Raw genomic sequence first — 17,767 nt, 5'->3', positions numbered from 1 at the left:
GGCTCCACGCATAACTTCCCACCATTATCCTTGGGGGTGGGCCTACTCTTTCTCTTGCTACCCTCGTGCTCCTAATATATGTATAGAAAGCCTTGGAGTTCTTCTTGGTCCTGTTTGCAAAAGACATTTCATGGCCCCTTTTGGCCCTCCTAATTCCATGTTTAAGTTCCTTCCTACTTTCACTGTATTCCTCAAGGGCTCCTCAATTGGTGAGGAGGGGGAATGATTCCAGCTTTGTTGCAACATTCTTGTCAAAGGTTGTGAATTCAGAGGAAATTAAATACAAAGACAAGCAAGACACTTCATTGCAGTACAGCAGGAGTGCTGCCTTGTTGGTGCTGCTCTGTTTTTTGGATGATAGGTTAAACTGTGGCCCTATCTCTCACTCTCTCTTTCTCTCACAAGTTGGCGTAAACAATCACATTATCCAAAGAAGAGAAAGGGAATTCTCTCTAGTGTCCTGGCCAATATTTATCCCTCAACCAACATCAATAAACCAGATCATCAGTCATGATGCGCGACAATCAAGCACGAGGTACAAGGCTTCAGCGATTGAAGGCTTTTATTGACAAACAATGGAACTATCTAACACGAGTACACCAATCCAGACTGGAGGGGTCCCGCCTGAGCAGAGGGTCTTATACCTCTCCCCAGGAGGCGGGGCCCGACCGGGATGTGCCATAACAACATCTACCACAGGTAAACACCCTAACCCAACAACATTATAACAACCCCCACAGTGGCAACACCCTAACCCAACAGTAACATTGGAATAACCCCACAGTGGTAACCAACGATGGTTCACCACATTCACCCCTCCTTTAAAAACAAAGGCCGGCGGGGTGCGAAAACAGGTCACATATATACAAAATTCACAAGTCCAGACGGTCTGGAGGACCGCACCGTCGCTGTGATCTCCTCAACACCGGTTGCGACACCGGAGCAGGTGCTTGCGGTGGCGTTCTCTCCAAATCAGCGTCCGGCTGTCCCCTCGAGGACTCCCGGGCCGGTTGACCCTGGTGAGGCGATGGTGCAGGGGATCCTGGAACCTTCTGTGGTGGCGCCGATCTCTGAGTCTCAGGCAAGCTGTACATGGGAGTATAACTGTTATGCATTGGTCCCGGTGCTGACCGCGCCACGTCTGGGGAAGAAAGAAGTGAAAGGGGGTTCGTGACGGGGGGTATAGGAGCGACAGGAGTTGCTACGTCCCCTGCGGGCGCCAGGTCTCGAATCGAGACCGTGTCCTCTCGCCCGTCAGGATATGCCACATAGGCATACTGAGGGTTGGCATGGAGGAGTTGGACCGGTTCGACCAAGGGGTCGGCCTTGCGGGCCCTCACATGTCGCCGCAGAAGGACGGGTCCTGGGTACGTCAACCAGGCTGGTAAGGAGATCCCCGAGGACGACTTCCAAGGGAATGAGAACATCCTCTCGTGGGGAGTAGCATTGGTTGCCGTACACAGGAGGGAGCGAATGGAATGAAGCGCATTTGGAAGGACCTCCTGCCAACGGGAGACTGGAAGGCCCCTGGATTTCAGCGCCAATAGGACAGCCTTCCAGACTGTAGCATTCTCCCTCTCCACCTGTCCGTTACCCCTAGGGTTGTAGCTCGTGGTTCTACTAGAGGCAATCCCGTATGAGAGCAGGAATTGCCTCAAGTCGTTACTCATGAACGACGAGCCCCTGTCGCTATGTATGTAGCAGGGGTACCCGAACAGGGTAAAAAGATCACTGAATGCCTTGATCACTGTGGCAGTCGACGTGTCCGCACAGGGGACAACAAACGGGAACCGGGAGTATTCATCTATGATATTGAGGAAATAGACTTTCCGGTCCGTTGAGGGAAGGGGGCCCTTAAAATCCACACTCAGCCTCTCGAAGGGGCGAGTGGCCTTGACCAATTGTGCCCGGTCCGGTCGATAAAAGTGCGGTTTGCATTCCGCGCAAATCCGACAGCTTCTCGTTACTGACCTGACATCCTCCACCGAGTAGGGCAGGTTGCGGGCTTTTATGAAGTGGTAGAGTCAGGTGACTCCAGGATGGCACAGGTCATTGTGGAGGGCCTTCAAGCGGTCCTCCTGCATGATGGCGCATGTTCCGCGCGAGAGGGCATCCGAGGGCTCATTGAGCTTCCCTGGACGATACATAATATCGTAATTATAGGTGGAGAGCTCAATTCTCCACCGCAAGATCTTATCATTCTTGATCTTGCCCCTCTGCGTATTACTGAACATAAACGCCACGGATCGTTGATCCGTGATCAGGGTGAACCGCTTCCCCGCCAGGTAATGGCGCCAGTGTCTGATGGCCTCCACAATGACCTGAGCCTCCTTCTCCACCGCTGAATGCCGAATTTCGGGACCTTGAAGGGTGCGGGAAAAAAACGCGACGGGCCTGCCTGGTTTAGTGTGGCGGCCAGGGCGAAATCCGATGCATCACTTTCCACCTGAAAAGGGATGGATTCATCCACCGCGTGCATCGTGGCTTTTGCAATGTCGCTTTTCAAAGCCTTGAAGGCCAATTGGGCCTCCGGCGTGAGTGGGGGAAGGTCGTGGACTTGATGAGCGGACGGGCTTTGTCCGCGTAGTTGGGGACCCACTGCGCATAATAAGAAAAGAAGCCGAGGCATCTCCTCAGTGCTTTTGTGCTAGCGGGCAAGGGAAGTTCAGTAAGGGGGCGCATACGGTCTGGATCAGGGCCGATGACCCCGTTTTCCACCACGTATCCAAGGATAGCTAACCTGCGCGTACGGAATACGCACTTCTCCCTGTTATAGGTCAGATTCAGGCGAGATGCAGTGCGCAGAAGGTTTTGGAGATTCGTGTCATGGTCCTGCTGGTCATGGCCGCAGATGGTGACGTTATCCAGGTACGGGAAGGTAGCCCGCAACCCGTTCTGGTCCACCATTCGGTCCATAGCACGCTGGAAGACCGAGACCCCATTGGTGACACCAAATGGAACCCTAAGAAACTGATGTAGACGACCATCCGCCTCAAAAGCCGTGTATTGTCGGTCCTCTGGGCGGATGGGGAGTTGGTGGTAGGCGGACTTAAGGTCTATGGTGGAGAACACCCGGTACTGCGCAATCTGATTGACCATATCAGATATGCGCGGGAGAGGATACGCATCCAGCTGCGTATAACGGTTAATGGTCTGACTGTAGTCGATGACCATCCGAGGTTTGTTCCCGCTTTTAACCACCACGACCTGCGCTCTCCACGGACTAGCACTGGGCTGTATGATCCCTTCTTTGAGGAGCCGCTGAACCTCAGATCTGATAAAGATCCGGTCTTCAGCACTGTAACGCCTACTTTTAGTAGCGATGGGCTTGCAGCCTGGTACCAGATTCTTAAATAAAGAAGGTGTGGTGATCTTTAGTGTGGAAAGATTGCATGCGGGGCGCTTTGGGCAATTTGGAGGCTGCGGCTGATTCCCTACTGCCAGTGAAGGGAGTGGCCCACCGTACTGTAGGATCACACTCTTCATGTGGACCATAAAGTTTAGTCCGAGGAGAATTGGCGCACAAAGGTGCGGTAACACAAGGAGCCTGTATCGCTCGTAAATTGTGCCCTGCACCTCTAGGGTTACCATACAACGTCCTTGGATCGGTACAGACCGGGACCGTGATGCCATAGAAATTGTCTGTTTGGCAGGTAGAACCCGGAGTCCACACCTTTTTGCAGTGTCAGGGTGAATAAAACTCTCGGTGCTCCCACTGTCAAACAGACAATACACAGTACGACCATTTACCTTGATGTTCATCATCGAACAGTCAAGTCTGTGATGCTTTGTCTGGTCCAGAGAGATCGACGCCACCGTTGGCCCCAGGGCGTCACTGCATGCAGCCGAGGTTGATACTGAGGACCCCTGCTGGTCGCTCCTGGTCATCGTCGACCATGATGGCCGCCCCCATGAATCGCACGTGGGTGAGGGCGCCAAGCGTAGCGACTCCTGGTGGTCATCCTCCTCCGTCAGCCACGATGGCGCCGTCCTGGATTCGCATGTGGTCGGGCCTCGCGGGTACTGCGACATCGAAGGAGATTGTCTCCGCTCTGGAGGGTCACAGGCTGCACTGCCGTTACATAAGAACATAAGAACATAAGAAATAGGAGCAGGAGTAGGCCATCTAGCCCCTCGAGCCTGCCCCGCCATTCAATAAGATCATGGCTGATCTGACGTGGATCAGTACCACTTACCCGCCTGATCCCCATAACCCTTAATTCCCTTACCGATCAGGAATCCATCCATCCGCGCTTTAAACATATTCAGCGAGGTAGCCTCCACCACCTCAGTGGGCAGAGAATTCCAGAGATTCACCACCCTCTGGGAGAAGAAGTTCCTCCTCAACTCTGTCTTTAACCGACCCCCCTTTATTTTGAGGCTGTGTCCTCTAGTTTTAACTTCCTTACTAAGTGGAAAGAATCTCTCCGCCGCCACCCTATCCAGCCCGCGCATTATCTTATAAGTCTCCATAAGATCCCCCCTCATCCTTCTAAACTCCAACGAGTACAAACCCAATCTCCTCAGCCTCTCCTCATAATCCAAACCCCTCATCTCCGGTATCAACCTGGTGAACCTTCTCTGCACTCCCTCCAATGCCAATATATCCTTCCTCATATAAGGGGACCAATACTGCACACAGTATTCCAGCTGCGGCCTCACCAATGCCCTGTACAGGTGCATCAAGACATCCCTGCTTTTATATTCTATGATGTGGAGATGCCGGCGTTGGACTGGGGTAAACACAGTAAGAAGTTTAACAACACCAGGTTAAAGTCCAACAGGTTTATTTGGTAGCAAAAGCCACACAAGCTTTCGAGGCTCTGAGCCCCTTCTTCCGGTGAGTGGGAATTCTGTTCACAAACAGAACCCATAAAGACACAGACTCAATTTACATGAATAATGGTTGGAATGCGAATACTTACAACTAATCCAGTCTTTAAGAAACAAAACAATGGGAGTGGAGAGAGCATCAAGACAGGCTAAAAAGATGTGCATTGTCTCCAGACAAGACAGCCAGTGAAACTCTGCAGGTCCACGCAACTGTGGGAGTTACAAATAGTGTGACATAAACCCAATATCCCGGTTGATGCCGTCCTTGTGTGTGCGGAACTTGGCTATCAGTTTCTGCTCAGCGACTCTGCGCTGTCGTGTGTCGCGAAGGCCGCCTTGGAGAACGCCCACCCGAATATCAGAGGCCGAATGCCCGTGACCGCTGAAGTGCTCCCCAACAGGAAGAGAACAGTCTTGCCTGGTGATTGTCGAGCGGTGTTCATTCATCCGTTGTCGCAGCGTCTGCATAGTTTCCCCAATGTACCATGCCTCAGGACATCCTTTCTTGCAGCGTATCAGGTAGACAACGTTGGCCGAGTTGCAAGAGTATGTACCGTGTACCTGGTGGATGGTGTTCTCACGTGAGATGATGGCATCTGTGTCGATGATCCGGCACGTCTTGCAGCAACCTCTGCAAGACGTGCCGGATCATCGACACAGATGCCATCATCTCACGTGAGAACACCATCCACCAGGTACACGGTACATACTCTTGCAACTCGGCCAACGTTGTCTACCTGATACGCTGCAAGAAAGGATGTCCCGAGGCATGGTACATTGGGGAAACTATGCAGACGCTGCGACAACGGATGAATGAACACCGCTCGACAATCACCAGGCAAGACTGTTCTCTTCCTGTTGGGGAGCACTTCAGCGGTCACGGGCATTCGGCCTCTGATATTCGGGTGGGCGTTCTCCAAGGCGGCCTTCGCGACACACGACAGCGCAGAGTCGCTGAGCAGAAACTGATAGCCAAGTTCCGCACACACAAGGACGGCCTCAACCGGGATATTGGGTTTATGTCACACTATTTGTAACTCCCACAGTTGCGTGGACCTGCAGAGTTTCACTGGCTGTCTTGTCTGGAGACAATGCACATCTTTTTAGCCTGTCTTGATGCTCTCTCCACTCCCATTGTTTTGTTTCTTAAAGACTGGATTAGTTGTAAGTATTCGCATTCCAACCATTATTCATGTAAATTGAGTCTGTGTCTTTATGGGTTCTGTTTGTGAACAGAATTCCCACTCACCTGAAGAAGGGGCTCAGAGCCTCGAAAGCTTGTGTGGCTTTTGCTACCAAATAAACCTGTTGGACTTTAACCTGGTGTTGTTAAACTTCTTACTGTTTATATTCTATCCCCTTCGCAATATAGGCCAACATCCCATTTGCCTTCTTGATCACCTGTTGTACCTGCAGACTGGGCTTTTGCGTCTCATGCACAAGGACCCCCAGGTCCCTTTGCACGGTAGCATGTTTTAATTTGTTTCCATTGAGATAGTAATCCCATTTGTTATTATTTCCTCCAAAGTGTATAACCTCGCATTTCTCAACGTTATACTCCATTTGCCATATCCTCGCCCACTCACTCAGCCTGTCCAAATCTCTCTGCAGATCTTCTCCGTCCTCCACACGATTCACTTTTCCACTTATCTTTGTGTCGTCTGCAAACTTCGTTACCCTACACTCCGTCCCCTCCTCCAGATCATCTATATAAATGGTAAACAGTTGCGGCCCGAGTACCGATCCCTGCGGCACGCCACTAGTTACCTTCCTCCAACCGGAAAAACACCCATTTATTCCGACTCTTTGCTTCCTGTCGGATAGCCAGTCCCCAATCCACTTTAACACACTACCCCCAACTCCGTGTGCCCTAATCTTCTTCAGCAGCCTTTTATGGGGCACCTTATCAAACGCCTTTTGGAAATCCAAAAAACACCGCATCCACCGGTTCTCCTCCATCAACCACCCTAGTCACATCTTCATAAAAATCCAACATGTTCGTCAAGCACGATTTTCCCCTCATGAATCCATGCTGCGTCTGATTGATCGAACCATTTCTATCCAGATGCCCTGCTATCTCCTCTTTAATAATGGATTCCAGCATTTTCCCTACTACAGACGTTCTTGGGCTTCGACCTACAAACTTTAGCATAGTGCCCCTTTTTACCGCACTGACTGCAGATCGCCGTTTTTGCTGGACACTGTTGCCGTGGATGCTTGGCTCCGCCGCAAAAATAGCATCGCTGGCCGCCTGGAGCTGCCGCCGTCGTCGGGTCGATATGGGAGCGCGAGCCCGTGGGGCGAGGAGGGATTTGTGCTTGCTCCTGCCACGTTGTCTCCGCGTGGTCTTCGGGGTACAGAGCCAAGCTTTTCGACGCTGCCTCCAGCATCTCAGCCATCTCCATCGCTTGGGTCAAGTTGAGGTTCCCTTTCTCTAATAGCTTAAGCCGGATGTACGAGGACCCTACCCCTGCTACGAACGCATCTCGGGCGAGGTCGTACATATATTGCTCAGCCGACACATCTTTGCAGTCGCAGCCCCTGGCAAGCTGCAAGAGCTCATTGGCGTAGTCCTCCATGGTTTCGCCCGACTGCCGACGTCGTGTAGCGAGGAGGTAACGAGCGTGAATCTCGTTGGGTGGTCTCGTGTATCGTTTCTTCAAGAGCTCGATGGCCCTCGGGTAAGTGGTGGCCGCACGAATCGCTAGATAGACCGTGTCGCTTACCCTCGCGTGGAGGACCTGGAGTTTGTCGTCGTCCGTAGTAACTGCTGCAGAGGCTGCCAGGTAGTCCTCGAAACACTTCAACCAGTGGTCGTAGGTGTTGAGGCACCGACCGCACGTGGGTCCAACGTCAGACGCTCTGGTTTCAGCATTTGCTCCATACTCTCTTTACTGTCGAGAGTTTTGTGTTTGTCAATAAAATTGATGCGCGACAATCAAGCACGAGGTACAAGGCTTCAGCGATTGAAGGCTTTTATTGACAAACAATGGAACTATCTAACATGAGCACACCAATCCAGACTGGAGGGGTCCCGCCTGAGCAGAGGGTCTTATACCTCTCCCCAGGAGGCGGGGCCCGACCGGGATGTGCCATAACAACATCTACCACAGGTAAACACCCTAACCCAACAACATTATAACAACCCCCACAGTGGCAACACCCTAACCCAACAGTAACATTGGAATAACCCCACAGTGGTAACCAACGATGGTTCACCACAAGTCATTACCACATTGCTGTTTGTAGAATCTTGCTGTGCCTAAATTAGCTGCTGTGTGTCCTACGTGACCACACAATTTTTTTTAATTCATGGGACACAGGTGTCTGGACAGCATTTATTGCCCATCCCTGGTTGCCGTTGGAGGGCAGTTGGCTCTGGAGTCACATGTTGGCCAGACAGGATAAAGATGGCAGATTTCCTTCCCTAAAAAAAAAATGAGTGAACCAGTTGGGTTTTGCCAACAATCATTTCATGGTCACCAGTAGATTCTTAATTTCAGAGAGTTTTTATTGAATTCAAATTCCACCATCTGCCGTGGTGGGATTTGAACCCAGGTCCCCAGAACATTAGCTGAGCTTCTGGATTAATAAATCTAGTGATAATACCACTAGGCTATCACCGCCCCTTTGGAATGTCCTGACTTCGTGAAAGGTCTTTCTTTTACAATTTCTTGATATGCACATTAGCACAATGTGTGTCTGCACTGAGGTACATACACACATTGTGCTAAAAGTAAAGTTGCTCCCGTGGAGAAAATTAAACCTATGATTTAATTCTGTCCCTGAAGAGCATGCAGTGAAACTTAACTCTCCGTTTCCATGTAGACAGCACACATGGTTGAGCCATGTAAGGTTCAGCCTGCCCTTTTACCCCATCGATTCCTTTCACAAGTGAATAAGCACGCCAATGTCACGTGAATTGATGCATGGTTTATTGGAGAAATCAGTGGTGCTTAAAACATTTGTCCCAGTTGCACCTCTGAGGTAGACCTGAGATTGTTAACATGTTCCCGTCATGGTAATGATAGTATCAGTTAAACCAGTGAGCTGAACATGGAATATATCAATAGCTTCCTGCTCATCAGCCAGCTACATTTACAGTGGCAAATTTCTCAAACAGCAGGACGAGGCTGGACATCTCTTCAGATGGGTTGATAGCTTTTAAGTTTACCAATACCCTGACTCTGGGGACAAAGAAATGAAAGGACATTCTGCACAATTCCCCAATTAACACATCTTGATCAGCACTCAATTCGGAAGGCTGGCCTCTTTTCAATACACAAGATGGTTAAAGCAATGACATTTCTTTTATGTACTCGTTATCTGTGACCAACAATCTTTAAAGTTCATTTATTAGTGTCACAAGTAGGTTTACATTAACACTGCAATGAAGTTACTGTGAAAATCCCCTCGTCGTCACAGTCCAGCACCTTTTTGGGTACACTGAGGCTGAATTTAGCATGGCCAGAGCACCTAACCAGCACGTAGGCCAGACTGGGTAAGCATGGCAGATTTCCTTCCTGAAAGGGCATTAGTTAACCAGATCCAGTAGTTTGAAGCTTGGTTGCCCCTTCCAGTGACAAAGAAGCTTCTTACATTAGGCTTCCGTCCCATTTAAACGTTTCAGGTGAGCTGCAAGGTGCCAAGCTGGTGAAATGAACATTGAGGTTCCCAGCCCCACTTTGAGGCTGTTATCCCTGCATCACATACTACAATGCCAGGCAAGGGAACAGAGGAACATAGAAATAGGAGGAGGCCATTCAGTCCCTCAAGTCCGCTCTGCCATTCAGTAAGATCACTGTTGATCCATGTACCTGCCCTAGGCACATATCCCTCGATAAACCTGCTCAATAAAAATTTGTCTATCTCAGACTTCAACCTAACAATCCACCGTCGTTTGAGGAAGAGAGTTCCAAACCTCCGCCGTTTTCTGCGTATAGAACTGTTTCCTAACATCTCTCTTGAATGGCTTGGCATGAATTTTTAGATTATGGCCCCTGATTCTTGAGCCTTCAACTAGTGGAAACAGTTTATCCTTATCCACCCTGTCCTTCCCTGTAAATATTGTGTAGACCTCTATCAGATCCCCCCTCAACTTTCTGAATTCGAGAGAATAAGGGCTTATTTTGTCTAATCTCTCCTTGTAACTTAACCCCTGAAGCCCAGATGTCATTCCTGTAAGAGCATTGAAAAATGAGCTTGATGAGCCTTCTGAAAATTCTTTTGTCTCAGGAAGTCTCAGGAACAGAAGACAAAGAAATTTCCACCCAGGCATTTTAGACTTAAAACCACACAGAATGTTGCCGTGAATAAAGTAACCAGTTACATTGAAGCAGAAATTCTGTGGGAACTCAGTCAAGGGCAAGTTACAGTGCTGTTGAGAAGAATCCTAATCAACTGGTCTAAATAGTGTTTGCAGGTTTAGGCCAGGTATTATACTGAGATAAAAGCAAAATAATGCGGATGCTGGAATCTGAGACAAAAACAGAAAATGCTGGAAAATCTCAGCAAGTCTGACAGCGTCTGTGGAGACAGAACAGATGATGTGGAGATGCCGGTGTTGGACTGGGGTAAGCACAGTAAGAAGTCTCACAACACCAGGTTAAAGTCCAACAGGTTTATTTGGTAGCACAAACCACAAATTTGTGCTACTAAATAAACCTGTTGTTCTTTAATCTGGTGTCGTGAGACTTCTTACAGAGAGAACAGAGCCAACATGCAGAATCGTACTGGCTCGCCCACCCGAGGCTCGTAAGATCCTGTCCGAGGCCAACGGAGAATGTCGCTCTGCAAGCCTCACCCGCCCTGATTTCTGGTAAAATCTGGATGGTCCTTCGTCAGACCCTCCGCTCTGACGAAGGTTCATCCAGACTCGAAACGTTGGCTCTATTCTCTCTCCACCGGTGCTGCCAGACCTGCTGAGATTTTCCAGCATTTCCTGTTTTTATTACATCTGAGAGTAAGTTATTGACATTAAGTCATTACTCTCTGAGAATCAAATATATCTACGGCAAAATGTCCATTCCTTGAATTAAAGTTAGAATTATTCATTGTGGTATGATTTAATTTTTTAAAAAAGCGATTGAAAATAAGATGGGGAGATTTACCCTTTACTTTGTCAGTATAACCCAGAGTAAGGTGATAAGGTCACTTCAATAATAACACACGTTTCCTCTCCTTCTCTCCAGATCAAAATCACGTTGAGTTTTGTTGTCATTTGTCAAGAGGATCACTAGATCCCAAAGAACCCCCTACGTATGAATATGTAAAGTTTTTAGGAAGCTTTAGATTTCACAACATTGGTGAGTTCAAGTTACAATATTTTACATGTCCTACCGCTTATTAATTATTTCAAGGCCAGCAAGGGATCAAAAACAGTTTAACAGTCCCCTTGAGGCTCTTTACAGAAACCATAAATTATTGCAATGAAACTCCTTTTGCCACAGGCAATTTAGATTTTGTAAATCATTAGGCTGAATGTTGCCGCAGGCTCCACGGCTGCAGTGTCAGGACAAAATGAGGCTCCTGAAGCCACACTTATGGGGACAGTCTTCCCAAAGGATGTCTCCGAGCTGGCCATCTAATTAAGGATGGTGATCGGGCTCCCAATGCTCTCAGGGTCTAGTCAGTGCGCTGGCAGCTCCGAGACCTTGGTATCCCCATCTGGACTGAGGCTGGATTCTGAGGGAATTTTAACATGGAGGAACCCTCACTGGGCTATTCATCAGGGATTTTGAGTTCCAGACCGGAATGTCAAATGATTTGCGTGGGAAACTATTCCAATGGTTTGCTCTCGATCGTGACTGTGGTCTTTTACAATCATATCCCTCTCATAGCGGCTTACGCCTCCCGTATCCCTCTGACCTCCAGCCTCCATAGAGCTGGTGACTTCTGTACACAGCATGGGGAAGGGTGGACGACATTCTGCCGGTGACAAAATGGAAAAAAGGCCACAACATTGCCCCTAACCTCAACAATTCGTGTTGGTCGCCATCCTCCATGATGTCGGCAGCCAACCCACTTCCTAACCTGCCTCTAGAAGTGGTCCCTGGCAGTGAGAATGCTTGAGAGAGCCATCCCAATACAATGGCACGGTGGTTAGCACTGCTGCCTCATAGCACCAGGGACCCGGGTTCAATTCCAGCCTCGGGTGACTGTCTGTGTGGAGTCTGCACATTCTCCCCATGTCTCTGTGGGTTTCCTCTGGGTGCTCTGGTTTCCTCCCACAGTCCAAAGATGTGTGGGTTAGGTGGATTGGCCATGCTAAATTAACCCTAGTGCCGGGTAAATATGAAGGGCTACGGGAATAGGGCCTGGGTGGAATTGTGGTCAGTGTAGACTCGATGGGCCGAATGGCCTGCTTCTGCACTGTAGAGATTCTATGACTCCCTGCTATCCCCCCCTTCCCCAACTCCATGCCAACCATCACAACACTGGGGAATTTCAGCCCATTTTGTTAGAAGGATACGTCAGTTCAGATTTTAGTGTACTTGCACAATGTTTCATAATGACAGCCTTACTGTGTCGGCACTAGTTGAAGCGAAACTGTTTGTCATGTTCTGAAAAGGCATTATTGTCATTCCAGTGCCTATGTCTTCTTGTAATGGCTTTGAATCAGCCATCTCAAGGTCACTTAGATCTACAGCAAAGGAACAAGTCTGCCTTGTGGCTACAGTCCGCCTTGTCATCCCACAGTTCTTAAAGGTAAGTACAATGAACATATTCATTTTTAGACATTCTTCAAATCCCCTGATTAAAATTTGAATAAAAGCAGGAACTGCTGATTTCTTAATGCTGCCCTCCTGCATTAACTTCACTTTAATTAAAGTGGTCGTGTTATTTTAGACCCTCCAATGTAAAATATAAATTAAACTGCAGACACGAGTGGCTAACTTAATTCTATAAATCCACTCACACCTTAATGTGATGTCGTTTCTATTGTGGAATGCTTTTTACCAGAGACTTTGTTTCCTTATTGGTGCAAGAAGGTCCCCCATGTATGCTGTTTATAAACCCAGGAGTTGGTTAGAATAGAAGTACCATAGAAACCTTACAGTGCAGAAAGAGGCCGTTCGGCCCATCGAGTCTGCACCGACAACAATCCCACCTAGGCCTGCAACCTCACATATTTACCCCCACTAATCCCTCTAACCTTACTATTTATCATTTACATGACCGAGATCATTAAGAGTGGGCTTCCCCACTGGAAAATCCCCCCTCTCCCCGCCACCATATAGGAACGACCCCGCCGGCTGCATGGATTTACATCACCAGCGTTCCCAACAAATGGGAAATGAGCAAACAAATCCCTCCGGGACGCACAGTTTAAATACAGCCCCCAGCGGGGAAGCAGGTCATGCCGGCGTATTACCCTGGCACTGTCCTTGGCAGTGTCCCCTGGCACTGCCCCACGTGTCCTGGGAGGGGAGGGGAAGGGGGTGGGGAGCGAGATCCCATGTCTGTGGAAGGGGTGGGGGAGGAGGGGGTTTATTTTATTTTCATTTCTTTTTACATCGGGGGTGATCTTGATCTGTCAGGAACTGGAGTTGCTGGCGGTGGGTGGAGAGACTCATTCAGAGCCTGCTACCTTCAGCATGAGGTTGTGGGACCCGCCTCCAGGACTTTTTTTCAGAGTGTTTAAAAATTTGGCAGGTAAAGCTGGCCGCGGGTACACACTGGTCCTCTCACACAAGCTGACCCTCTGAAAAAAAGTGAGAAAATTCCACCCATTAAATTCAAAAGAGCTCACGACGGTTGTTGTAGTGGGGGACTTTAATTTCCCTGGCACAGACTGGAAAGTGCTTAGAGCTGGGGGACCGGACGGGGAGGAATTTATAAAATGCGTACTGGAAGGTTCTTTGGAACAGTATGTAGATAGCCCGACTAGAGAGGGGGCTATACTGGACCTAGTTCTGGGAAATGAGCCCGGTCAGGTCGTCAAAGTTTCGGTAGGGGAACATGTGGCAAATAGTGACCACAACTCTGTTAACTTTAGGATAGTAATGGACAAGGATGAGTGCTGTCCTACGGGCAGGGTGCTAAATTGGGGGAAGGCTGACTATAGCCGGATTAGGCAGAAATTGGTGGATGTTGATTGGGAGAGGATGTTCGAGGGTAAGTCCGCGTCTGGCATGTGGGAGTCTTTTAAGGAACTATTGATAAGGCTGCAGGATAGGCATGTGCCTGTAAAAAGGAAAGATAGGAAAGGTAGGATTCGAGAGCCGTGGATAACCAGGGAAATTGAGGATCTGATTAAAATGAAAAGGGAGGCGTACGTTAAGTCCAGGCAACTGAAAACAGATGGAGCTCTGGAGGAATACAGAGAGAGTAGGAAAGATCTCAAACGGGGAGTTAGAAGGGCAAAAAGAGGGCACGAGATGTTCTTGGCAGGCAGGATTAAGGAGAATCCTAAGGCATTCTATTCATACGTTAGGAACAAAAGAGTTGTCAGGGAGAAAATCGGACCTCTCAGGGACAAAGGAGGGGAATTATGCTTAGAACCCAAGGGAATAGGGGAGATCCTAAATGAATACTTTGCATCGGTATTCACGAAGGAGAGGGGCGTGTTAACCGGGAGTGTCTCGGAGGGAGGTGTTGACCCGTTAGAGAAAATCTCCATTACGAGAGAGGAAGTGTTAGGTTTTTTTAGGGAACATTAAAACTGACAAAGCCCCAGGGCCTGATGGCATCTATCCTCGACTGCTCAGGGAGACGAGAGGTGAAATTGCTGGGCCTCTGACGGAAATCTTTGTCGCTTCTTTGGACACGGGTGAGGTCCCTGAGGATTGGAGGATAGCGAATGTGGTCCCGTTGTTTAAGAAGGGTAGCAGGGATAACCCAGGAAATTATAGGCCGGTGAGCTTGACGTCCGTGGTAGGGAAGTTGTTGGAGAGGATTCTTAGAGACAGGATGTATGTGCATTTAGAACGGAACAATCTCATTAGTGACAGACAGCATGGTTTTGTAAGAGGGAGGTCGTGCCTTACAAATTTGGTGGAGTTTTTTGAGGAAGTGACAAAAACGGTTGATGAAGGAAGGGCCGTGGATGTCGTCTATATGGATTTTAGTAAGGCATTTGACAAAGTCCCACATGGCAGGTTGGTTAAGAAGGTTAAGGCTCATGGGATACAAGGAGAAGTGGCTCGATGGGTGGAGAACTGGCTTGGCCATAGGAGACAGAGGGTAGTGGTCGAAGGGTCTTTTTCCGGCTGGAGGTCTGTGACCAGTGGTGTTCCGCAGGGCTCTGTACTGGGACCTCTGCTATTTGTGATATATATAAATGATTTGGAAGAAGGTGTAACTGGTGTAATCAGCAAGTTTGCGGATGACACGAAGATGGCTGGAATTGCGGATAGCAAAGAGCATTGTCGGGCAATACAGCAGGATATAGATAGGCTGGAAAATTGGGCGGAGAGGTGGCAGATGGAATTTAATCCGGATAAATGCGAAGTGATGCATTTTGGAAGAAATAATGTAGGGAGGAGTTATGCAATAAATGGCAGAGTCATCAGGAGTATAGAAACACAGAGGGACCTAGGTGTGCAAGTCCACAAATCCTTGAAGGTGGCAACACAGGTGGAGAAGGTGGTGAAGAAGGCATATGGTATGCTTGCCTTTATAGGACGGGGTATAGAGTATAAAAGCTGGAGTCTGATGATGCAGCTGTATAGAACGCTGGTTAGGCCGCATTTGGAGTACTGCGTCCAGTTCTGGTCGCCGCACTACCAGAAGGACGTGGAGGCGTTAGAGAGAGTGCAGAGAAGGTTTACCAGGATGTTGCCTGGTATGGAGGGTCTTAGCTATGAGGAGAGATTGGGTAGACTGGGGTTGTTCTCCTTGGAAAGACGGAGAATGAGGGGAGATCTGATAGAGGTATACAAGATTATGAAGGGTATAGATAGGGCGAACAGTGGGAAGCTTTTTCCCAGGTCGGAGGTGACGATCAGGAGGGGTCACGGGCTCAAGCTGAGAGGGGCGAAGTATAACTCAGACATCAGAGGGACGTTTTTTACACAGAGGGTGGTGGGGGCCTGGAATGCGCTGCCAAGTAGGGTGGTGGAGGCAGGCACGCTGACATCGTTTAAGACTTACCTGGATAGTCACATGAGCAGCCTGGGAATGGAGGGATACAAACGATTGGTCTAGTTGGACCAAGGAGCGGCACAGGCTTGGAGGGCCGAAGGGCCTGTTTCCTGTGCTGTACTGTTCTTTGTTCTTTGTAGGAATGTGTGAAATTTGGAGGGCTGCAGGTGTGTGTGTGTGTGTGGTGCGGGGGGGGGTGCGGTGGGGGGGTGGGAGGGATGGAGGGGAATGGTTGTCGCTGTCCATGGGACTGGAGGATCCTCCCGGCAGCCAATATCTCTTTACATGGCACGGAGTCATATTTTTATAACACCCACGTGAAGTGCTTTAGGGGGCGGCACAGCAGCACAGTGGTTAGCACTGCTGCCTCACAGCGCCAGGGACCCAGGTTTGATTCCCGGCTTGGGTCACATAAGAACATAAGAAATAGGAGCAGGAGTAGGCCATCTAGCCCCTCGAGCCTGCCCCGCCATTCAATAAGATCATGGCTGATCTGACGTGGATCAGTACCACTTACCCGCCTGATCCCCATAACCCTTAATTCCCTTACCGATCAGGAATCCATCCAGCCGCGCTTTAAACATATTCAGCGAGGTAGCCTCCACCACCTCAGTGGGCAGAGAATTCCAGAGATTCACCACCCTCTGAGAGAAGAAGTTCCTCCTCAACTCTGTCTTAAACCGACCCCCCTTTATTTTGAGGCTGTGTCCTCTAGTTTTAACTTCCTTACTAAGTGGAAAGAACCTCTCCGCCTCCACCCTATCCAGCCCCCGCATTATCTTATAAGTCTCCATAAGATCCCCCCTCATCCTTCTAAACTCCAACGAGTACAAACCCAATCTCCTGTCAGTGTGGAGTTTGCATGTTCTCCCTGTGTCAGCGTGGGCTTCCTCCAGGTGCTCCGGTTTCCTCCCACACTCCAAAGATGTGCAGGTTAGGTGGATTGGTCATGTTAAATTAGTCAAGGGGATTAGCAGGGTGAAAAAATGAGGTTACAGGGATAGTGGCTGGGTGGGATTGTGGTCGGTGCAGACTCGATGAGCCAAATGGCTTCCTTCAGCACTGCAGGGATTCTATGATTTTAGTACTTTACAGGAGTAGTTGTTGATAATTGTAGTTTGCTCTTAGGAAACGTTCACAATCATAAAGATCCAGTAAGTTTGATCACTGTCTGTTTTTAATGCAGGAACTGTGCAATGTGGAAGAATCCTATGAAGAATTTACATCACGGCATAGTTTAGAGTGGAAATTCCTATTTCTGGATCACAGGTAATCCTGTAAAGCCCTATTGCTTGGATCCTGTGTATTATTCCTCCTTTACCACTTCTCCCTTACTAAAGGAAACTTAATGTTCTTTGGTGTGTTTGGTTATCGCAGTACACATGCATCTTCCAACCTGTTCATAGTCAGACTTTTATTCCCCTCTTTTTTAAACATTTAACCTGCACTGTATTAATACTGGGGTTGGAACTGGGCAGAAGAATTTTGAGAATAAGATATGGGCAACAGAGATTTGGAAATAATAAATGGGTAAGAGATGTTGGAATCAAAATGCATGCGCAGTGACCCCGAACTGTCAGCCTCTCGATCGCTGATCAGCCCGATCACTGGGCAGTCCGGGACCCCCGCAGCGTTGCCCCTCCGGAGAATTCAGTCCTGGGCCCGCTAATAGCATTTAAATAGTATGTAAAATACTCTTTAAATGCTAGCCCTGCCTCCCAGCTGATTTCCGGCGCTGTGCAGACGCTGTGCGAGCCTGGGAGATGCATGCACGGCACGAACGCTCACGGGAATCCCGCGAATCGGCCAACACACGATTCTCCCGGCCCGCTGCACTAAAAACTTAGGG

General features: G+C 49.0%; 1 protein-coding gene across 1 annotated transcript in view; it reads left to right on the top strand.

Moving 5' to 3' along the window:
- The window catches only part of LOC144493170 (neuronal PAS domain-containing protein 2-like), a 108,822-nt gene that overhangs the window by 31,332 nt on the left and 59,723 nt on the right, over positions 1-17,767 (top strand). Inside the window, exons 6-8 of the mRNA XM_078212066.1 lie at positions 11,025-11,138; positions 12,422-12,540; positions 17,105-17,187. Coding sequence (XP_078068192.1) covers positions 11,025-11,138; positions 12,422-12,540; positions 17,105-17,187 — 316 coding nt within the window. The remainder of the gene's footprint in view (positions 1-11,024; positions 11,139-12,421; positions 12,541-17,104; positions 17,188-17,767) is intronic.

The sequence above is a fragment of the Mustelus asterias genome, chromosome 4 (genome assembly GCF_964213995.1).
Source record: "Mustelus asterias chromosome 4, sMusAst1.hap1.1, whole genome shotgun sequence".
Taxonomy (NCBI): Eukaryota; Metazoa; Chordata; class Chondrichthyes; order Carcharhiniformes; family Triakidae; genus Mustelus; species Mustelus asterias.
This window is presented reverse-complemented; position numbering and strand designations above follow the sequence as displayed.